The 24,147-nt window shown below is 41.0% G+C and overlaps 1 protein-coding gene across 5 annotated transcripts in view; it reads left to right on the top strand.

The window, feature by feature from the left end:
* Positions 1-23,233, top strand: part of MCF2L2 (MCF.2 cell line derived transforming sequence-like 2) — a 448,572-nt gene extending 425,339 nt beyond the window's left edge. For all 5 annotated transcript variants that reach the window (XM_068281097.1, XM_068281096.1, XM_068281100.1 and 2 more), the window contains 4 exons: positions 2,561-2,673; positions 5,365-5,477; positions 18,860-18,960; positions 22,908-23,233. In XM_068281097.1, coding sequence (XP_068137198.1) covers positions 2,561-2,673; positions 5,365-5,477; positions 18,860-18,960; positions 22,908-23,011 — 431 coding nt within the window. In that variant the 3' untranslated portion in view covers positions 23,012-23,233. The remainder of the gene's footprint in view (positions 1-2,560; positions 2,674-5,364; positions 5,478-18,859; positions 18,961-22,907) is intronic.
* The last annotated feature ends 914 nt before the right edge of the window (positions 23,234-24,147 follow it).

Below are 24,147 nucleotides of genomic sequence, written 5' to 3'. Positions count from 1 at the left end.
TTAAGGTTATAGTCTTCGTAACAGCAGTTAACAATCGTTTGGCCAACAATCGGGGAAGAATTTTTAGCGAACGCTCATTAAAGGGAACCTGAAGCGAGGAAAATTATTTAAAACAAACACATGACGTAGCTGCAAATGAATATTGCATACTTACCTCACCGTCAGTTTCTCTCAGAAGCTCACCATTTTCTTCTTACAGTGATCCCTTCCAGTTCTGACAATATTTTGTCAGAACTGAAACATACCAGTTGCTGTCAGTTATATATCAGCAGCTGTCAGTTACAACTGAATGTGCAAGGTAATGTCCATGTTTCCCTATGGCTCAAGTGGGTGATATTACAGTTTAACAGTGCGCTGACCAGGAAGCTGTTAGGGGGTAATGGCCATTTTTAAAATGGAGAACGGAGAAATCCATTAATCAGTGGACAAATGGGGCACAGGAGAGGAGAAAGAGGTTGAGGAGTAGACTGCACAGGAGGTAAGTATGACCTGCGTATAGTTATTTTGCATTTTTATTTTCAGTTCAGTTTCTCTTTAAACATAACCACGAACGAACAATATCGGTAAGAGGAAATTTTGGGCTGAAACTGAATGAATTGAACGACGATCGTTACAAAACAAAAGTGTGTATAGATGTCATTAGATAACGATCATTCGCCCATGTGCAGAATCCATCACCCAACAAACTGTGACGTCACTTTCGTATGCGCGTGCAACAATCGTTCACTATCAGTTGTTTGAACATAAAGTCAGTTGTTAAGGTAGTTCAATTAAGAGCTCAGCATTCCAGATGGCGAATGGTCGTTCGTCTGTTGCTACGAACGATAGTAGTCTAAAGTCTGTACTTAGCATAAGTGACAAATGATCATTGAACTGATTTTTAATTCTCGGTCATAATCTCATGATCAAGTGACACTTTTGTTTATTCTGTAAGAAAAAAATGTTAAAAACAATATATGGTTACACGATCAATGTTCTGGTCTCTCTGATTAGTTTCAGTAACATGATCATTTCACCCCACTACCCCTTTTGTCCTACCTGATGTTAACTATAAGAGAGCTCATATGAGGTAATTGATCAGCTCTATTAGCTATAGCCACAAAAGGGTAATTTTGTGCCACATTCTGCCACAGAATGTTCCTGGATCTGTCATGAGGAGGTGAACATGCAAGTATTTGCACACAGTGGCCATTTTTGTTAAAAAAAATAATCATGGCCATGAAAAGCCTTGTTGGAACACACGTACAAAGCAGCAGACAGATTACTGTAAATAGAGAACAGTCTTCAACTGTTCCCTTCACAGTACCTCTAGTGGGCCAAGATTGATGGCCAAATGCATGGTAGCTGCTGGTGAGTTTGACCATGCATACATACCAACATAACAGACAAGGCATACCCATGCATGTAGCTGTTCACAATGCCTGTTGCTATGCCTGAACCTGATGCTCTGACCTGCTTACTTTCTTCACTATCCAAATGAAAACATTATTTTCTTGAGCTTGGTTCAAAGCTGTCTTCACATTTCAGATCAGAAACTTATTGATTGATGATTTATACATCTAAGTTCCTGTAATCACATGATTAATTATATACAAGGTATATCAATAAAAGGCCTAGGACCCACTAGCAGGACTTTTTTAAGCACTTGTGATTTGAAAAGCTCTTACTAATGTAATGCTATATGTGTGTGATCCCACTTGAGGGACGTGGTTTTCCCCCAAATTATTACATTAACAAGAGCTTTAGAAATCGAGTGCTTAGAAAAGTGCTGTTAGTGGGTCCCAGACCAAACCTGTTGCATGAAAACTGGGTAAGGAAACACACAATGCTATTTATTGTTCAAAGGTCAGTTTGAATACGATCAATTTTCTGTGTTTTGAGTTTTAACTGGTTTACAGTTGTAGAAGTCTCATAAATAACATCTATGGCAATCTTATATATCAGAGATCTGTACATATATGAAAACAGATGGAATGGATTTATTAGAAATACAAACATTTGTAAAATTTGTAACTATAAACTGAAATGCTTCAAGGTTGGATATAGTGGGATTTATTAACTTTAATGTGAATATTCACTCTTTTTATGTCAATAAATGAAATGTATTTAGCATTTTTCCATGTCATTTCTTCAGTGAGAGAAGGAATACGCCTAAAACAAAGTGGGTTTGATTTCTCGAGGCATCTCCATAGTTCTCCAGGCATGTCCTGTAGGTTATATCAGATCATACTCTGGACTGCGTTGCTGAGAGGTGTGCAGATTATTGGTTGTGTAATCACAGTGGTGTACAGCAGCCACAGTAAGCTTGATAAATGGCTAACTGGCCAATGTATGTAAGTAAAGCTACATTGTCATTGCAGGCTCATGCTTAAGAGAACAACAACGGCTAATTTAATAACCTTTACGTGGCAATATCAACTTTCCAGTCCAGTTTAGCTGGATGATCACTTAGGATATGCCCAGTGAAGTTGCTCATAAAACCCCAGAAATGCCTTAGATAATTGGCCCTATAATTGATTTTAACATAAACATTATACATTTTTATTTTCTTCTTAAAAAGGCTGGCCAAGACATCTGAATTCCTTAGAAACTTATGAAGATTTTTCAGCTATTCCTTCCAGCAATGATGAGCTTTCAAATTCTGATGCTGAAGAAGAAACCAATAATTGTAAAGTAAGTATTGCATCATATACAACGCTACACACATCTTCTTGTTATTTTATAGTGTATTACCAAACAACAGTCTAACATTGTTCATAGTTGTTGCAACTCTGAACCTTCCCAATCTTTATATTGTTTACCACCTAGTACGATATACCTTTTGGCCACATAGTTTGGTGCACTTTGTTTAACAATAATAATACTGTAAGGGGCCAGAGCCTGCGCTCCGCAAGAAGTTAAGATAGTCGTACCTCTCACACATGCCACTGGCTGAATGAACAATGTCAACTGGAGAATGTGCTGGTGGGGGTGACATTGATCTTGTACATGCAAAGCAGTATGCTATTAGGGAAAATTTAGAGCGAGTGTACGTTGATGACAACAGGATGGGATGCTTAGTCAACAACAAAAATGTCAGCGTACTGTATAGCCAGGCAACTGGTATTGCTTAAGGGGAAATAAATACAAAAGCCTCCATATACCCCTTGCTTCAGGTTCCCTTTAACCAGTTCACCACTAAGGAGTTTTTCCCCTTATGGACCAGAGCAGTTTTCACATTTTAGTGCTCCTCCATTTCATTCGTCAATAATTTTATCAATACTTATCACGACGAAATGATTTATACTTTGTTTTTTTTCACTGATCTGTGTACTAATGGGTGGCGATAAGAACGCGCGTGCGAGAGCTCACAGTAGCGTGCACAACGGCGATGCGGCGAGGTACGTATATCTACTCCTCTGGAACAAGAACAGTCCTCCTGCAGGGCATAGATATACTGTTAGAGATTCGATAAGTGGTTAAGAGGACCATTATTTCAAATACATGTATGTGTACACGTACTTTTTTTCCCCAGAGTGAGGAGCACAATAAATTGTTTTTCTCTTATGCCACTGTTGCTTACAGGAGGTAGTAAAAGTCTGAAAGGACCACAGGTTTTGGACTAGTCTGTCTTCTTATAGGGAATTCTTAGTATCTCCCTTTATTTTTTACAAAAGCATTCCCTGGAAAGGATCTATACAAGGATGTCAGCCAGACTGCCTACTCTCTGCACAGTATTTTGGCAGTTGGACTGTGCATCTGTGTAAGTGTTTTTGATATTAAAGAAGTCCTTTGCTTTTAACTTAGCAGTAGGGATCATATTGGCTCCTGGATGGTTGGTTTGCATTCAGTGTTTGAATGAAAATGTTTAAATGGTTATTTGATTTTGCTGTCTCCATATGGGGAGCCCATCCAAACATCCAAACTGGAGGACAGGTAAATATATATAAATACTAACTGGCCTGGCGTTGCCCAGGTATGTATTTGGCTGATGTTGGCTCCACCCACATTTTCTAACTCTAACACACAATTACGCAGTTACTCAGTAACCTAGTTTGTGAGCTTTGTGGTCTTTGGCATCAATAATTTGCATTGAAAATAAAGAAATCTAATTGGCTGTGGCTCAACCCCCTTTTCTGAATTTGAACCCCAGTCACGCAATGACCAACTGTACCAGGTTTGAGGCTTGTGCCATTAACAATGCAAGAATGGCAGCAATTAAATATTCACTTCAAGAGGGAGAAAAAGGTGTGTGTATGGCACATCCCATCAATTGGAAACCTCAAAGAGCAACAAAGTGTAATCACATAGCAAAACAATCTTTCCAGCGTCCTCAGTTATATGCTTGCTGTTAGATAGCCCAATTCTGCCACTCAGACGTGTGCACAGCTCATCAAAGAAGAAACTCACATCAATATCTGATTCCAAGAAGAAAGCAAAGAGCATGCACCTTCCGTCTAAATAGTGCTGTTTAATGGCAGTGAAGACAACCTTAAAATTCTTGCAGGCATTTCATATTGATACAGTATAGCATAAAGTGTGCTTGTCAGACATCTCTTACGTGACCGGCAAAGAAACCTTCGGTGGCTGGTGCTGGAGGTGGGTGCCCGGCTAAGAGTGGGGCTATACTGTATCAATATGAAATGCCTGCAAGAATTTTAAGGTTGTCTTCACTGCCATTAAACAGCACTATTTAGACGGAAGGTGCATGCTCTTTGCTTTCTTCTTGGAATCAGATAGCAATTAAATATTCCCCTTGAAAATCAATAGGTGAATCTTGATTGGCTTTTGTAGGCTCCACCCACTTTTCTGAATATTAATTCACCCAGTGACCAACTGTACAAAGTTTGAGAACCCTACCATTAACAGTGTAATAATGGCTGCATTTTACATTTTCCCAGTGAAATTTGTATTTGTCTCTGCCCGCTTTTTGGTTATGGGGATAAAAAGTATCCTATGTGTTGTTCCAGGTAATGTACTATGTGTGTGCCAAATTTCATTCAAATCTGTTCAGCCATTTTTGCGTGATCGAGTAACAAACATCCAGACATCTAAACTGTCACATTTATAATATTAGTAAGAAAAGGACTCCATAATACACACATTGTCATGAGTGTTTTGATAGGGCCAGTTCAGGTGCCCTCTAAGTTCAGATCTACTCAGCTGTGATAATTTAGGAGAAAAAGGTGTGTGTAAAATTCAACTACTGCCTTATACTATTTATTTTTATAGTTTTTATAAAAATAGTGACTGTTTTAAATTGCCACACTGCCCTGCTGTTACACTGTACTGTATATAAATATATATTTTTAATATATTTATAATAATGTAAACTAATTAAATATTAAATCAAATCTACAATTTCATTATTGTTTACCTTTTCAGGGATCTAAGCTGTTCTCAGTGGAATGCAGCTTTGAAACATGTTTGCCTGACACCGTCTCCCTACAGCAAGGGGATGTAGTACAGTTTATACAGTGTGGACAGAATGGAGAGTGGTAAGTTCTGCATTATGCAATGTACTGTGTAACTGCTTTAAATTTTGTTTGGTATTTAAAAAAGCCGCAATTATGTACCGTATTTTTCGGACTATAGGGCCCTGTTCACATTACAAACGAAGACGGCCGTGCGTTCGGAAGTAAATGGGTCAGCCGCACGTTTCTGGAAAAAATGCATACAGCATGCGTTCCCGGACCTCACAGGTCCGGAACGCATGCAGTGTGAACATCAGACAGTGCACTCTATGCACTGTCTGATGTCGTGCGTGTTGGCCTCCTGCACACGTTCCCAAAACGTGGCTGGAAACGCGTGCAAGACACACTTTTTCTGTGTGTGTGTGGGGGGGGGGGGGGGGGGGGGGGGGAAGGGGGGGGGGAATCGGTGTGTCTTATAGCCTGAATAATACATTTTTGCACTGGTGCTGACCCCGTCCTTTGCCCCTGTCCCTTCTAGCTCTCTGTCCTTCACCCCCTTTCCCCTCTGGTGTGCTGTCCTCTGTCCTCCTGTCCCCTCTGGTGTTCTGTCCCTCGCCTACCTGCTCCCACCGCTGTCCCCATCACCCTGCCCCTTCCGGTGTCCTCTGCCCCCTCTACATAACATACATATGGCGAACGCTGCTATGCGGCCAATTGCCAGGAAGTAACGTCTAGCACAACTTCTTTGCAAAGCATCCATGAATCAGGTGGGGGGCTGTCACAGCACTCCCTTGCTCCTGTCTGGCTTCTTAATAGGATGCGATAGTCCCGAGGGCGGGATCAGAGCTCCGTCATTGAGGCCAATCACTGCACTTTCTCAGTTTGTACTTGGAAGATTGTGTTGTTTTAATATATATTGAGTCGAAATCCCCCTCTCTTTTACCAAGAGCGCGTTCCCACCCTGTATTAAATTTGGAACAAGGGTTGTTTTGAAATTTCTTAAAATGTGAGTGTTAAGTCGAGATAGTGTTTATGACAGGATTTTTAGTTTGGCAATTTTTTTTCAAAAAATAGGTCTGAGAAAATCTTGTTTTTGAGTGGGGTGATGAGGCTCTGAGTTAAAAATCGCACCAAAAAGGCATTAGAAATAATTGTTTTTCTTTCTGTTGCATTGTTCCACCTTGTGTAAAATAGCCAACTTAAAGTTTTTTTGTGATTTGACCACAGTGTGAAAGAAAACCCAACTATAGGCCTGGTATGATATTCAGGTTATTTCTAATAGTGTCTAGTGAGTTGAATTCTTACATTTCTTACAGAACACATCAGAAATATTCTGGGTATCTTTTGTCAGAGGGCCAACTTGTTTGAGTGTTCTGGTCTTGGGCGACCAAATACAGTATTTTGGGGAGACCCTTCCCTCCAAATTAACCTAGTCTTTGCTGTGGCAATGACAGCACCAAGCCCTTTCTACTTTTCATGTTTTCCCTTACATGAGCTTTAACATACCTCCCAACATTTTAAACTAAGAAACCGGGACACGGGACACACCCCTAACCACACCCCCAACCACACCCCCTACACACGCCCACCATCGTTTTTTGAAGATTTTTTTTTAAATAATATTTATGCCCTTATTTTGTTTTAATAAATATACCCTCATACACCCTGCCCGTGGGTGGGGAGGAGGGTAAGGGTGCCCGTGGGTGGGGAGGATGGGTGCCACTGCACAAAAGAAAATGATCGAGGCGTCAGCCGCGCCTAAGTGGTATGCGGGATGCGGCCATATCATTACTACCTCCTTCCCTTGAGATCTGGCACCCTGTGTCCCCCGTTAGCAGAGTGCGCAGCGAGCGGAGCGGGCTGTCATCTTACCTGCATCCATGCACGAGTAACGTGTCTTCATCCAGCTTCCTGCTTCCTGTGACATCACAGGAAGCAGAGTGAAGCCGGACATCGGTACTCGTGCATGGACGCAGGTAATGACAGCCCGCTCCGCTCGCTGCGCACTCTGCTAACGGGGGACACAGGGGGGCAGATCTCAAGGGAAGGAGGGAGGTAGGTAGTAATGATATGGCCGCATCCCGCATACCACTTAGGCGCGGCTGGCGCCTCAATCATTTTTTTTTACTGCTGCCCACTGCCGCCCGGGACTTGGGGGGCTCATACCGTGACAGCGGGAGAGCCCCCCAAATCGTGACAGTCCCGACGAGATCGGGACGGTTGGGCCCTCTGGCTTTAATGAAGCCAGAGTAAGCAATTTGATTACAGTAATCCCCTAAATGTCTATTACACATTGAAATTGTATTAAAAGGTTATACAATTCTCTGAATGGCCACTGTGATATCAACATTTTCATAACATGAAAATCTCCACTGACCCTGATAGGAAGTTACATTTATCTTTAGTTTCTGGTTGGTTAATTAGTGGAAATACATAATTGCACTTTGCCTCATTCCCTTCACAGCTGAGTGACTCCAACATAAAAACTCCAGACCCGTCTCTCATTATTTCACAACACATTTCCCCAGCGCTTTTGCTGTCTGGCAGATTTCAGAGTTCACAAGTGTAGACTCCTGTGTGGGCAGTAAGTATGAAATACGCTACATTAGAATAGAGAATATTTTACACCTATTAATAAATTATGCATACTCCTGCAGCAGACTTTCTATTTGAGTAGAGTTACCGTAATCTGTGCATGAAGTTGCAAAGCAACAATTTAAAATAAACTTGACATAAAAACAAAATCATGCAAACGGGATAGCCAGAGAGAATATCAGTTGTAAATAACTCACGTATCAACATGGTCACAGATAAAAATAAAAAATAATGTATTGATTTCTTTCAAAAAATGCAGTATCCATTTTGCATGTCTGCACACCTTACGTATGCAGAATCATTTGTCCAACTTGTATGCAGCTGTTTCAGGAATATTTGACCTTCCTCAGTGCAAGGTATAGGTAAAGGTCTGGCCCTACCTTGAAACCACCTGAATCAAATGTTTAGGTCAGCAAAATCTAGGGAGTGGTGCCAGCGACTAAATGGCACCTTGTGCAGCACAGAACACAAATACCTATTCTAGCACCTGGGCATTTCCTCTTCTGCATTGAAGCCTATTACCGTGCAGCACCATCTCTACGATGTCATGTGACATGCATCAGGGGCACCAAAAGGAACTAGACTATGGCAGCAATTAGAAGATATATCCATTTATGGCTCCTGGGATGCCAGATGTCCTAAAATTCCTTTTTACTCCTGCAACTCAGCCACCTATGACAGTTTTAGCCAAATTTACCACACTTTTTAGCCTTGAATTGCTTATTCTCTTAATAGAGGTAAAATACTTATCTGGGGTGCTCTCTGATAATTATCCATGTGTCCCTTGAATGGAGATTGCCACCTAGATTCCTTTCCTGGAAAATATATACTTGTGGTTGTGTAAAATTTCCAGAAATGTCTGACCTGTCTAGGGACTTTGAAGACCTTTTTGACATTAATAATAATTCTGACTCATTCATGTCTTTAAAACATTCATTACATTTAAAGAGAAACTCCAGTGAAAATAATGTAATAAAAAACGCTTCATTTTTACAATAATTATGTATAAATGATTTAGCCAGTGTTTGCCTATTGTGAAATGTTTTAAATCCCTGATTTACATTCTGACATTTATCACATGGTGACATTTTTACTGCTGGCAGGTGATGTAGATGCTGCTTGCTTTTTGACAGTTGGAAACAGCTGTAAACAGCTATTTCCTATAATGCAACAAGGTTCACAGACCGGAAACTGACAGGAGTACCATGGTCCTCAGAGTTTCTTGTGGGAGGGGTTTCATTACAATAGCAGGCATACAGAGCCCCCTGATGATCCGTTTGTGAAAAGCAATAGATTTCTCATGTAAAAGGGGGTATCAGCTACGGATTGGGATGAAGTTCAGTTCTTGGTCACGGCTTCTCTTTAAACTTAGTTGTGAAATCAAAACCCTCAAGAAATCAACTGCCAGTCTAGAACAAAAAATATTACCATGTCCTGCATAAAGTAGATAAATACTTCCTAAACTGCCCATCTGCTGACACAACTATTCAGTACAAGTATTAACCAAACGGCTATGAACAACTACTAATGACAAACCCTTTTTTTATTCAGCAACACATTTATGATTATAGAAACCAGTGTGGCTCTCTGCTAGCTACAATTCTAGTGCCCCCAGATGGTGATAGAGACTTGCTCTTTAGAAGGGCAGAGGTTGATGGTCTCACAACTAATACTACAACTCAGTCATCCTACAGGGAGTGCAGAATTATTAGGCAAGTTGTATTTTTGAGGAATAATTTTATTATTGAACAACCATGTTCTCAATGAACCAAAAACACTCATTAATATCAAAGCTGAATATTTTTGAAAGTAGTTTTTAGTTTGTTTTTAGTTTTAGCTATTTTAGGGGGATATCTGTGTGTGCAGGTGAGTATTACTGTGCATAATTATTAAGCAACTTAACAAAAAACAAATATATACCCATTTCAATTATTTATTTTTACCAGTGAAACCAATATAACATCTCAACATTCACAAATATACATTTCTGACATTCAAAAACAAAACAAAAACAAATCAGTGACCAATATAGCCACCTTTCTTTGCAAGGACACTCAAAAGCCTGCCACCCATGGATTCTGTCAGTGTTTTGAACTGTTCACCATCAACATTGCGTGCAGCAGCAACCACAGCCTCCCAGACACTGTTCAGAGAGGTGTACTGTTTTCTCTCCTTGTAAATCTCACATTTTATGATGGACCACAGGTTCTCAATGGGGTTCAGATCAGGTGAACAAGGAGGCCATGTCATTAGTTTTTCTTATTTTATACCCTTTCTTGCCAGCCACGCTGTGGAGTACTTGGACGCGTGTGATGGAGCATTGTCCTGCATGAAAATCATGTTTTTCTTGAAGGATGCAGACTTCTTCCTGTACCACTGCTTGAAGAAGGTGTCTTCCAGAAACTGGCAGTAGGACTGGGAGTTGAGCTTGACTCCATCCTCAACACGAAAAGGCCCCACAAGCTCATCTGTGATGATACCAGCCCAAACCAGTACTCCACCTCCACCTTGCTGGCGTCTGAGTCGGACTGGAGCTCTCTGCCCTTTACCAATCCAGCCACGGGCCCATCCATCTGGTCCATCAAGACTCAATCTCATTTCATCAGTCCATAAAACCTTAGAAAAATCAGTCTTGAGATATTTCTTGGCCCAGTCTCTGAGTATTGCACACCTTGTGCTTTTGGGCACTCCAGTGATGTTGCAGCTCTGAAATATGGCCAAACTGGTGGCAAGTGGCATCTTGGCAGCTGCACGCTTGACTTTTCTCAGTTCATGGGCAGTTATTTTGCGCCTTGGTTTTTCCACACGCTTCTTGCGACTCTGTTGACTATTTTGAATGAAACGCTTGATTGTTCGATGATCACGCTTCAGAAGCTTTGCAATTTTAAGAGTGCTGCATCCCTCTGCAAGATATCTCACTATTTTTGACTTTTCTCAGCCTGTCAAGTCCTTCTTTTGACCCATTTTGCCAAAGGAAAGGAAATTGCCTAATAATTATGCACACCTGATATAGGGTGTTGATGTCATTAGACCACACCCCTTCTCATTACAGAGATGCACATCACCTAATATGCTTAATTGGTAGTAGGCTTTTGAGCCTATACAGCTTGGAGTGAGACAACATGCATAAAGAGGATGATGTGGTCAAAATACTCATTTGCCTAATAATTCTGCACTCCCTGTATACAGTATAATAATAGGCAAGTGTCTCTGCGTCCCCGTCCCTGTGTCAGTGCGTTTGTGCTATTGCGCATATGCAGCACGGACAGCCATTACGACAGGAGGAGGACGGGGCTAGGTGGGCAGGCAGGCGTGTATGTGCGCTGACATGCAGCGGTCACAGGGGCGGACGGGGAGGGGCATTGGGAGACAGAGCTAGAGCTCGTTATATTAACGGGCTTAGGTTTACTAGTTTTACCATAAAATTAGACCATTTATTTCTGGTTTTATGAACACTTGGTCTGGGTGATGCCTTTATTGCAGGAGAAAAGTTGCTATAAACAGAACCAGAGTAAAAGTCAACATGTGGATAGAAGCGTTTCCTTATCACTGCAGAACAAGGCAAGGCTACCCACTATTACACATTTTGTTTGCTCTGGCAACTGAGCAATACAATAGAGAACTGTGATGCAGGCAATGCTGATCTAAAGAAGGGTAGCCTAGTTGAAAAAGTCAGTCTCTTCCTGTAATAGAACGCGGAAAAGCCGCCAGCCCGCCACGTGTACTGGCAGCAAGGCGGCTGATTCCGCGTCCAGCACAGCGGTTTGCACGCAGTAGCGTGCGTCTGGGGTGGCTGGGTCTGTTAGTTCACACAGGTTGAGGAATATGCGCGCGCGCCCTGAGAGGCAGAACCTTTATGACAACCGAGGGGGGATCAGCTGACCAGGTTGGTCAGCTGACCTCAGAGCAAGTGACTATTGGTTGATTACTGATGGGTGGCGCCGGAGAGCGCCGCTCTATATATAGTCATTGCTGGTTACTCTCAGGTTGTCTGCCGTTGCGAACACTTACGTGAAAGCACTCAGACCATAGTCAGATCCCACAGTGTGTTAGAACCAGGAGGACCTGGGAATTCACACTGAGCCAGATTGCTTCTGTGTTATCATTGTGTTATACTTCAGACTAGTTCCAGGGTGTTGAGACCACGGACCTCACACCCAAGATTAGGGACTCTGTGTTATCATTGTGTTATACCTCAGACTAGTTCCAGGGTGTTGAGACCACGGACCTCACACCCAAGATTAGGGACTCTGTGTTATCTTTGTGTTATACTCCAGACTAGTTCCAGGGTGTCGAGACCACGGACCTCACACCCAAGACTAGGGATACTGTTTACCATCATATTATACTCCAGACTAGTTCCAGGGTGTTGAGACCACGGACCTCACACCCAAGACTAGGCATTGTTTTGATATCTGTTATGACCTATTGCATTTCTGACTATCCCTCTGCTTTCTGATTCGGTACCTACGCATATCTGATTATCTGTTGCCAACCCTGCCTGCCTTTGGATACCGAATCAGCCTTCTGTCTCTGTACCTTGTCTGTCCGTGTGTTGCCGACCTGGCTTGCCCGACCTTGAGAGCTATCTCTCTCCATTCAGAGATAGTCTCCAGACCTGCTAGTGACATCCACCTTTCAGGTGTCACTCACTCACAGGTCCTTCCTACTTTCAGCCTGCGGCTCCACCCCTTTGGAGGTCTCAGGCTGCTGGAAGGTTTTTGCACTTCCCAGAGGGCGGTATCGCTCATACTGCCAAAGACCACCTCCTCCTCGGGTGGTCCAACTGAAAGTCATTACTGTTGCACCAAACACTCACACTATATAGGTGTCCAGAGGTTAGTTATACTTGGATTATCAGTGATTTTGCAGATCATCAATAATCAGGTATATATCTGTATTCTTGGTGATACTGCAGATCACCAATAATCAGATTCTCTCTGTGTGCTGACACCGATCGTTACACTTCCCATACAATCTATTGATGTACCCAGCAGAACTGAGGGGTAAATGATTTTGACATATATTGAGGCCTCCAAATAAATCGGTCAAAATCCAGTATTATTCTGATTTACTTTTTTTCCCCCACTAAACCACTATTATCACCAGTGAAGTTAATTACCATCATCAATTACTTGAGAGTGAAGGTTTCTAGGAAAGTTGAATACTTTGAGGCACTACACTTGACACCTTTAATTGCTACAATTAACACAAATTTACAAGCTTGGTCCAAATTACCAATTAATGGTATGGGACCTGCAAACATTTCAAAAATGTAATTGTTAACTTAAAGAGAACCTGAACTGAAAATAAAACGTAAAAATAACCATACACAGGTCCTACTTACCGCCTGTGTAGTCTACTCCTCAATCTCTTTCTCCTCTCCTGCGTCCCATTTGTCCACTGTGATCAATGAAATTCTCCGTCCTCCATTTTAAAAATGGCCATAACCCCATAACAGCTTCCTGGTCAGCACACTGTTAAACTGTAATATCGCCCACTTGAGCCATAGGGAAACATGTACATTACCTTGCACATGCAATTGTAACAGACAGCTGCTGATATATAACTGACAGCAACTGGTATATTTTGGTTCTGACAAAATATTGTCAGAACTGGAAGGGATCACTGTAAGAAGAAAATGGTGAGCTTCTGAGAGGAACTGACAGTGAGGTAAGTATGTAATATTTATTTGCAGATACATCATGTGTTTATTTTAAATAATTTTACTCACTTCATGTTCCCTTTAAAGCGGAATATCACCCCTAATTTCTTCTTTGCTCTAAAATTATTATTTACAGCATATAATATACCAACACAATGTTTTTTTTTTAGTAAAACAGCATTCAAAGGGTTACATCACAGGGCTGACTCTTTCTTCTGCAGGGAGAACCCGCATCCAAACTGCTTATAATCTTATCTTGTGTACACATTCTTTACTTTTATGTAAACATTCTCTGGCTGTGCAGGACTTCAGCTGATGTGATGAGTGCTGAAGTGAAAAACAGATCAGAAATAACTGCTGGCAGCATTTACAACAGAATGACAACAGTTATAAATAAAATGCACCAGCAGCTTTCAAAGTAAATTAACTGCACCTTGGGAAGTTATAATATTTAAATGAATAATAATACTTGTGCACAAAAGCAAATATGATAATTGTATGGGTTATAAAAAGTAGGAAAACACATTTTTGTTGAAAAATTTGTCAGAGTTTTAAACCGCTTTAAGTACTTTGTGTCACCTGGTAATCACCACTCTTACTCAGTTCACAGAGCCATTTCTCAGTTTATATGCAATGCTAAATGAATAAGTTATTCATACCTGAAGGTGTATATGGTATTGCCCCTGCTACATATAGGACTGGGCTTTCACAACTTTCCCATTTATATCATAATCTGTGAGTTGGAAAAAGAGACATTTTAATACAACAACCCATGTAAAACTGGGATTCCCAGACTTTTATGGCAGACACTTAAAACATAGAATACAGACTATAACATGATTAGTATTAATAGCCATCTCTTAAAGGACCACTGTCACGAAAATCTTAAAATTTAAAACATATGTAAACACTTACGAATAAGAAGCATGTATCTTCCAGAGGAAAATGAGCAATAAATTACTTTTCTTCTATGTGGCTGTTATTTACAGTAGGTAGTAGAAATCTGACATTATCGACAGGTTTTGGGCTAGTCCATCTCTCCATAGGGGATTCTCAGCATGGTCTTTATTCTTTATAAAGACACTCCTTGAAAAAGATTTATACAAATATGCTGCCCAGCCTCTGTGCTCGCTGCACACTTTTTTGGCAGTTGGACGGAGCAACTTCCATTCACTAAATGATTTTGAACATAAAGAAAACCCCAAGAATCCCCCTTGAGGAGATAGATTAGTCCAAAACCTGTCAGTTCTGTCAGATTTCTACTACCTACTGTAAGTGACAGCAACATAGGAGAAAAGTCATTTATGGCTCATTTTACTCTGGTAAAAACATACAGTACTTCTTATCTGTATATGTTAACATATATTTTAATTTTTAAGATTTTTGTGACAGTGGTCCTTTAAGTTCTTCCCATATGGGAAAATACCTCCTTAACTTTGTTGGATTGAAGAATAGGGCATATGGTTTGAAAAGGTATTAAATACTTCACCATATTGTGAAACTAGTAAACTTGAATCCTTCTTTCTGATAAGATAACTTTATTTTCCACTGTATATGTATTTAAGGCCCCTTGAACACTATGTGCGATATGATTCACCACAATGAAAAATGTCATTACATTCCAACCTGATGCAATGATATTCCTATGGGGCTAGCACCTTGATTTTGGTGCAGTGCTTTGCATTGGGTTCCATCGGGATAATGTACGGCATGCAGCGCATTTACAAGGTAATGTGCATATTTACAGTGCAGTGAAGCATACTCTTTATGGTACTGTATGCTTCACTGTATACGTAATGCGTCGCATTGCAGTCCTAACATGCAATGTAACTTTTTGGCAGTGTTGCATTGTGATTCTATTTTAATGCAGCGTGTAGAGTGTGCAAGGAGCCATAAATATATATATTTATTATTATTATATGTATTATTATTATTTATTGTATTTATAAAGTGCCAACATACTATGCAGTGCTGGACTATAAATACATACACTGATACAAATGATGACTTAGACATTTTCTTTGACAGGGAATTCCCCTTGCTGCCACCTTCACTAGTAGAGTTTGAACTTCTTAACCTCCTTGGCGTTATGATTCTTTTCGGATTTTAGGGTCTAAAAGCAGTGCAATTTTTTGCATGCTTTTAGATCCTTATCATGCTGCTAGGGAGTTCTGCAGCAGCCCAGCACTCACCTCCCTGAAATCCAGAACTGCTGTTTTGCCTCCGTCCTCCAGGTGGCGCTGTAACCCTATAGTGAGATTGCCGGCAGTCGTCATGACAACAGACGGCGATCTCACCAGGGGGAAGCAGAGCCTCGGAGGAGAGGAAGAAGAATGGTGGCCGTATCGGGATCCCCCAGGAGGTGAGTTAAAACGCCCGCTGCACGCATTGCTCTGCATAGACCTCCCAGCGGCTACCACTAGTTCAGCTCGTGGTTACAGCTCCTGGCTTGGTTTTTCCAACCTGTGCTGAACTTGTGATTACCACTAAGGAGGTTAATGTGATTACTGGTCCAGAATTTAATCACAGGGTTCTACTCTTTTACCAAAACGTTAGATGCAACCATAAAGGCTTTTGAAAAAAAATGTAAACAGGTCACCTAATAGGTTAACTTAACTTCTTTATGTTCTACACATAACACACCACCACCATCATCACTGCCATCCATAATCTGCCATGGTTCCACGTAAAGGGAACCATAGATGAACAGCAAAAAGATTTTATACATACCTGGGGCTTCCTCCAGCCCCATACGCTCTGATCGATCCCACACCGCCTTCCTCCTCTGCCCGCAGCTACGAGAACCGGCTCCCCGCTGTTATGTCAGGTGGAGCCAGTCTAAGCGTAAGGGAAGTGCGCTGTTTGCGTATCTTTGCAGCAGCCGCTGGAGAGATACGTAGAGGGCGCACTTCTCCTGCGTAGCTGGCTCTGATGATGTCAGTGACGGGGCCCGGTTCTCGTAGATGCAGGCAGAGGAGGATGGCGGCGTGGGATCGATCAGAGCTTGTGGGGCTGGAGGAAGCCCCAGGTATGTAAAACATCTTTTTCATTTTCCCATCTAGGTTCATCTCTGGTTCCCTTTAACCAGGTCTGCAGTTTGTCACACATGCTCCATGAGTACCAATACCATTTACGGTTTATTATAGTCTTGACCAATGGTGAGATGAGATTTCCTTATGATGTGATGACGTTCTAGTCCCCTGTGACTCAACATTTTGTCTTTTAAATGTAATCCCAAATTCAATATCAGAAAAATAGGAGAAGACCTTTTACCATTTACGTTTCTGATTAGACATTGGATTCAGCCAATTGCACTGAGGAAGTGCAGAGAATTGAGTCCCTCCTTACATATTAAAAGTTAGTATTTTAGCATAGATGATCCTCTGCTAAATCTTCTAGCTTATGTTCTGTATGAAACTAGTGTACTCTCACCCTCAGGTACTTCAGCTTAAAGAGGAACTCCAGTTAAAATAATGTAATAAAAAAGTGCTTAATTTTTACAATAATTATGTATCAATGATTTAGTCAGTGTATGCTCATTGTAAAATCTTTCCTCTCCCTGATTTACATTCTGACATTTATCACGTGGTGAAATTTTTACTACTAGCAGGTGATATCAGTGTAAGGAGATTCTGCTTGCATTATTGGCAGTTGGAAACAGCTGTTATTTCCCACAATGCAACAAGGCTCCCACAGTGTGCTGTCAGGACTACAGTGCTATGAGACGCTGACATCATACTGTGGGAGGGGTTTCACCACAAAATCAGCCATACAGAGCACCCTGATGATCCGTTTGAGAAAAGGAATAGACTTCTCATGGGAAAGGGGGTATCAGCTACTGATTGAGATGAAGTTCAATTCTTGGTTACAGTTTCTCTTTAGTATAGCCCTATGCTCACGCTCCAGACTGTACATGAAATATGCATGCATTGCTGTGGACCCTGAGCTCCCAATGGCAGATAACTCACATCCTACTCATCCTATTATCCTCCCACTTCCCTACTTGATTGGATCATCCTCCTACTAGAAACATCAGACAGTCCTCCTTTTCAATCCACATAATAGATGACTAAGTAAGTATTATTGTCTTCAGTTCAATAGCAAGCAGGTTTATTCAACTGTAACTGCTATTAACAGCTGTTGTATGGGATTAACAATGTACAGTTACCATTCATCTGAATTGAATACCTATCTGTATATACTATCACTGCATCTATTATGCTTGCTTTCATTTTACAAACTGATTTGTTTGGCCTATGTTAGAGTGTCTATGTCTTTACTTGTGCTAGCTGCCTCACTAAGTTGAAAAAACAAAACAAAAACCTTTGTATCATAAAACCAATAGGTATTAGGTTATCATAATTTCCATAGCAAATATAAAAAAAAACAAGGGCCCATATGCAATTCACTTTTCCCCCTCAGTTTACAGTCCTAGGTGATATTTTCACAACTTGTAAATTAAATGCCTTTTAAACCACCTGCAAGCAATACTCAAAATAATTTTGACAGTTCTTTTCCCCCTACTTTTTGGTACTTTTACCTCTGCAATGTGCTAAAAAGTTATTTTAAATCGAAGATAAAAAATTATCTCCTAAGAAAAATTAAGGAGGAAAAGTGAATTCTATATTGCCCAATGTTTTTATATATTGCTGATATTACCATGATAGGTTTAAGCCACTGGGAAGGTGTGGCTATGATAATCCCAAGGCCAAATGTATACTTTCTTTCCCCCTAAAGCCTATTTACTTGTGGTTTCCCTTCCATGTCCAGCAGCTGCCCTCTCATTCCATGTGCTGCCCTTTCTTCCATGTGTAATATCTATGTACAGCAGCCCCTCTCTTTGATGTACTGCTCCTTTGGTTAGCAGCTCTACATCCCATGTGTTGTCCCCTATTTTAACCCTCCCTTTTCCCTTTGCAGCCTCTTCTTCCATGTCCAGCAGCCCTCTTTAGCAGTAGCCACCCAAGACCTAGACCTTTGTGGCCTTCCCAGAAATCTGGCTCTGGAGACTCCTGATTTCTAACTCATTCTTCATAACATATGGACCAATTTATTCCAACAAGCATACATCTATATAAGATAGCATATTTTTATCTTCTGCTTTAAGGTGGAAATGTTCTGTTTCACAGGGTTCTTGCTTAACATAACATGACTCATTGTTCTTCAAGCTCCATAGTAAATATTTCTACTGTACTTTTGTTTTTAGGTTAGTGAAAGACCTTGTTTCAAAACGGAAAGCCTGGGTACCATCTAATATCCTGACTCCAACAACGACTGCCAATGTGTGCCAGAAAGATAACGCTGCAGGTATTTACTTACACAGACAACCTGTACCAAATGTATGAAGCAACTCTACATTGAAGTGGACCTATACTGTGCTGTGTTAAATGGAGTTAGACAGTACACTGTCGAATAAGACGCAGCTCAAGGCAATCTAACTGTTGTTAAATGAGTATAAACTCTTACTTAGTGAATCAACCCCCTTGAGTTTTACTACCTAAGCAAAGTCACCTGATGAAAATAATTCATAGATGCAGACTGGAAATGACACCATGAAGAAAGGCACATTTTTCATCAATGTAAATTTGAAGTGCCTCTTCGCACAAGTACCTGGAAAACATCTTCACCTGCTACAAGCTGCAAAGTGAAAGTCTGCAGCTGTTTTATACTAGTATTGTTAGTATAGTATAGTATAGTATCCTGATATCCTATAGGTATAGTATCCTAATAGTTTCACCTTTTAAGTTGAATTACTAAAATAAATGGACTTTTGCACGATATTCTAATTTTTCTATCAGAGGAGTCACTTAGTCCATATGGTGGCAGAGAAGAGCACATGGGGAGGAGGACCATGCCAAATAGGCTTACAATCTAAGTAATTCATTAACTTTTTAGCTGTCCTCAGTATATCCTGATATGACCCAGGCAAGGGTTCAAAAGCTTTATCCCCCAATAGCACAAGGTGGCCAGTAAGAGTGGCAGGGAAGTGCTGAAGTACTCCGCTCATGCCTTGCACTGTTTGTGAGCTATGGAGGGCTTTAAATTCACAATAAACCATTTATACCGATCACAATTTTAAGTATTAAGGGAAAATTAAGTATCAAAGCAAAAAAAAAAAAAAAAAAAAGATTAACTTACTTGGGCTTTTACCAGCCCTCGGCAGCCGCCCTGTGCCCGCATGGGGACAAACCAATCCTCTGGTCCCCTGCAGCTGCCCAGTTTTGATTCTGGCGACTGAGCCAGTCCTCGATCATGCTTCTCTTGCCGGGAGCATCCTGCGCATGCGTAACTTAAAACTGGATTGCTTTTTTTTTTTTTTTGCTTTAGATTTCCTTTAGCGCACACATTCTACTGTTGAATTACTGAATTTTAATGAGTTTTATTTCTTGCACAACTGTTGTATGTTGTGTTAATTAATTTGTCCTACCCATCTATGGTAATATAGTATTGTATTTCCTGTATTACGGGTTTGGGTTCTTGCTTCTTTGCTATTTGTGAAAATGATTGATTGATTGATTGATTGATTGATTGATTGATTGATTGATTGATTGGTAGCCTTGATGATGATAAAACGTAAGTTATTGTGATATACCTTACAAATATTCTGCATTCGTTCAACTTAAAAGATTTATAAGTTAAAAAGCGTAACTAAATAGGCTAAATACATGTGCCAGTAATGCTACACAGCAACCCACTCTTCACGTCCCTCGCGCTTTGTTCTTCTGTAATTCTTCCAGGTCTAGGCCCTGACCCCCTGGATCAAGACCTTTGATCCAGAAATAGTATCCCCCGCACATGCACACTTGTGACCAAAAGGGGTGTTCGAGCATGTGCAGTTTGATCCCTAAGATGCTGTGACTCTGAGCACCGCACTCAGGATGCGACAGGGACCGTGCCCAAGGTGCGAACTCCTCAAACTGCCACAGCTGTGCATGTGCAGGGGATAGGCTTTCTGGTTCAAAGGTCTTCACCCAGGGGGTTGGGGCATAGACTGGGACAACTGTAAAAGAATGGATCCAAGCGGGGTAGAGCGAAGGACGCGGTCCTTGTCTGTGTTGCATTAATAACACATGTATGAAGCCTATTTAATTAATATTTTTTAACTCATAAATCCTTTAATGATGATATTCCAAGCTGTGAAATAGTGTTTCCCACAAAATCTTGACAGCTGTACATCACAAATAAAGCCTATGCTTACAACAGGACTCATACAAATGCAGCATGGTGGCCAAGGGAATGAAGCAACCTATGAATACATATATGTATGGGCATTTCACTGACAGGAAACCTACAATTACACAGCAGGCACTGCCCGCTCTTGATTGTTTTGATCTGCAAAATAAGAAATCAATAACTTCAGAGAAAAGTTAATCTCAGGATGAACAGGGAGGTATTAGTTGCTGATGTATGGCATTTATACTAAACACTTATGTAAACATGGACCACGTCCCTTTTCCTTCCACCTCCCGAACGTCTCTGTTGATGCTGTGTGATGAATGACCTCACTAGCCAGGGATACCTTTGAGATGAATTCACTTTGCTTTCATCTTCCTTGTCTCCAAATTTCTGCAATCTAAATCTCTGACGGTTTAAATTGAAGGAAAACAGAAGTTAGAGCGATATGGAGGCTGCCATATTTATTTTTCTTTTCAGCAATACTATTTGCCTCTAATATGTTTATCCACAGACCCTGAACAAGCATGCAGATCAGGTGTTTGTGACATTACTGTCAGATCTGACAAGATTTGCTGCATGCTTGTCTTTGGTATGATTTAGACACTACTGCAGCCAAATAGATCAGCAGGGCTGCCAGGCAACTGGTATTGCTTAAAAGGAAATAAATATGGCAGCCTACATATCCCTCTCACTTTAGTTGTCCTTTAAGTGAAATTGGTAACAGCACGCAGGCATTGTAGTTTTCTCCTCTGTTTTTAGATGGCACATCACATTGTGGTGTTACACAATGCAAGAAATATCTTACAATGGCTTACAAGGAGTTGATTCTATGAACCTATATTGCACTGTGCAGTGCAAGTTGAATATCTTACAACGAGGTAATGTTATCCGTGCACAGTATGCGCACTACTGGCACCGTAGCATGCGATCTTAAGGTGCAAGGGCTCCTTTACAATTATGAGCACTAGTGCAGCACCACAACCGCAATACTTGACTAGAGTGGCCACTAATACGTTAATTGATGTAGTAGCAGCCACGCTAGTCAAGTATCACGGTCGCGGTGCTGCACCAGCCCGTGTAATTGACAAGGCGTGCGTGCACCTTAAGAATGCGCTGTAAACTGCCAGTAGCACACGAAGCGTGCACGCGTAACATTTAGCTCGTTGTAAGCCATTTAACTCGCACGCCACAGTGCAATATAGGTGGATGAATCAACCTCAAGGTGTCCTTGATAAACCAAATGCACAGTCAGCCTTTCATATGAAATAAGATTTGAGATTTAGAATGAATAAAAATAAAGCTTATAGAGTATACAGGCATGCATAATAAATAAAATCTGGGCCAGATTTCAGGAGAGGCCAAACAGGCCCGGCCTTGGGGTGGCTGGTGCCCAAGGGGTTTGTAAATATGGAAGAGGGGTTGCTGCATATGGAAAAAGAGGCATTAAATGAAAAAGGGAGACAGTGATTGCTATTTCTATCTGAAGCCACCAGCACGCTTCTAAACATGGCATTGCAGAAAGGTGGCCACTGAGCAACATGCCTCCGTTCCTTTCACTCCATCCACCTGCACTGTACTGAGAACGGAGTTCAGGGAGCAGGATCTCGATCTCCCGACTTACTGGGCATGTAAAAAGGATGATGCCTTCTGCTCTTAAAGCAGCATAGTGGTCCAATTGTAAAATAGATCATTCTTGTTTTAAAGGTATGTAGGTATAGTGATGCTTATGCTTTGTTTTCCTGTACCTATATAACTCTTGGAGAACCCAGTTGGAGAATATTTACTGATGTAGTCTTCCCAGAACATAATAATCTGGCCTTTGTAGGTATATATTTAAAGGGCACCATTGTAGTCTGGGCACTGGGGAAAGCTGCTAGTAGAATATCGGTCAAATTACAATTGGGCAGTAGCTCATTCCTCTAGTAAAATATTGCTAAAAATTACAGATATTCTACTAACCCTCCCTCTACCTACTCCTAACACTAACCAAGATAATTGTGTTCACTAAGAGGAAATGACAAAATGTGAATTAATTTCCAGTTTCTAATTCTAAAATAATTGTGTTTTGCTCTTCCAAGCGTATAGTGATTCATGCCAAATGTCAGCTGATTCCACCAGCATGAAAGAGAAGCAGAATGAACATAAAAGAAGTCTTGTGGCAGAGCAGAGGGCTGTAAGCTGAACATGGACCCATCACTGTGGATTGCCAATGGATGTACATTGAGAAGCATAGGTCGATTGGTATCACCAAGCTGGATCTACAGAGCAACACAAAATGGCTGCTGGTTCATGCTGCGGAATGTCTGTGAGAAGATCGGCACAGCATGGCATTTCTGCATAACACTTGTGTTATTTTCTACAGTGGCCTACATTAGGTCTACATCGGAGATGGAAATGAACTATGCATTTGGCTCTATGTGGCTTCTTGTTTCACCTCAGCTGGAGGACATCTAGATTTTCCTTATTGTTATGTTTATCTTATCTACTGACTTGATATCCTTGTTACTTGCTGAGTGCACAGGTAATAGCTTTACTTCAGGAATGATTCCAGAAACACCTTGCAAAAAGGTTCTGTGCAACAAAAACACTGTTTTCAGGTACCAACGTCTTGCATCTGGGTTACTTTATATTCCATGTGTTCTTATGGATGTGCTAGGTCTCATGCAAATTTATCTTACGTTGTGTCTGGACTTTTATGATGGACTTTTCCATGTCCAAGAACGTTATCTGGGGATTAACCCAGTACAAAACTGTAACAACGTTTATCTGTTTTTACGTCCTCTGGATTAATGATTTGCACTTTTAAATCAGAGTTTATGGCACCTTTTAGATAACAAGATTACAAATTATTTTTAATAATTAATTTGAGTTTCCACAGAACTACCATTTAAACATTAGTCACAAAGACCTTTTTAGTAAAAGCCAAGAGGCCCAAAGTACATCAGCACTTTACAGCTAGACAGAATTCACTAAAGCCAGGCCAGACTATAATGAATTCTGAATGTTTGTCATAGGCACCATACAAGGGTTGTACTGAAAATAATGCCTCTCTGCCATTTTAAAACTATTACGATAACTTCAATCTGGTGCTTTTATACCACCAAGTAGAGTAACTGATGACAGACACAATTTCTGAATTTCTAGATACGGCATACACATGAAGCAGACCCAGAAAGGATTTATCAAAGTAGGCTGCATGGCCGGCGTACGAGAGATAACGGTGCTGGAGACTCTGGTGCAGGATTCAGCCGGTATATGGCTGATCCTGCTGCTGCACAAGTATCGGCCGTATTAAATACTATTCCCCCTCCAGGCCGC

Source organism: Hyperolius riggenbachi, chromosome 4, assembly GCF_040937935.1.
Source record: "Hyperolius riggenbachi isolate aHypRig1 chromosome 4, aHypRig1.pri, whole genome shotgun sequence".
Lineage (NCBI taxonomy): Eukaryota > Metazoa > Chordata > Amphibia > Anura > Hyperoliidae > Hyperolius > Hyperolius riggenbachi.
The sequence above is the reverse complement of the archived record's forward strand: the minus strand, read 5'-3'. Positions and strand labels throughout refer to the sequence as shown.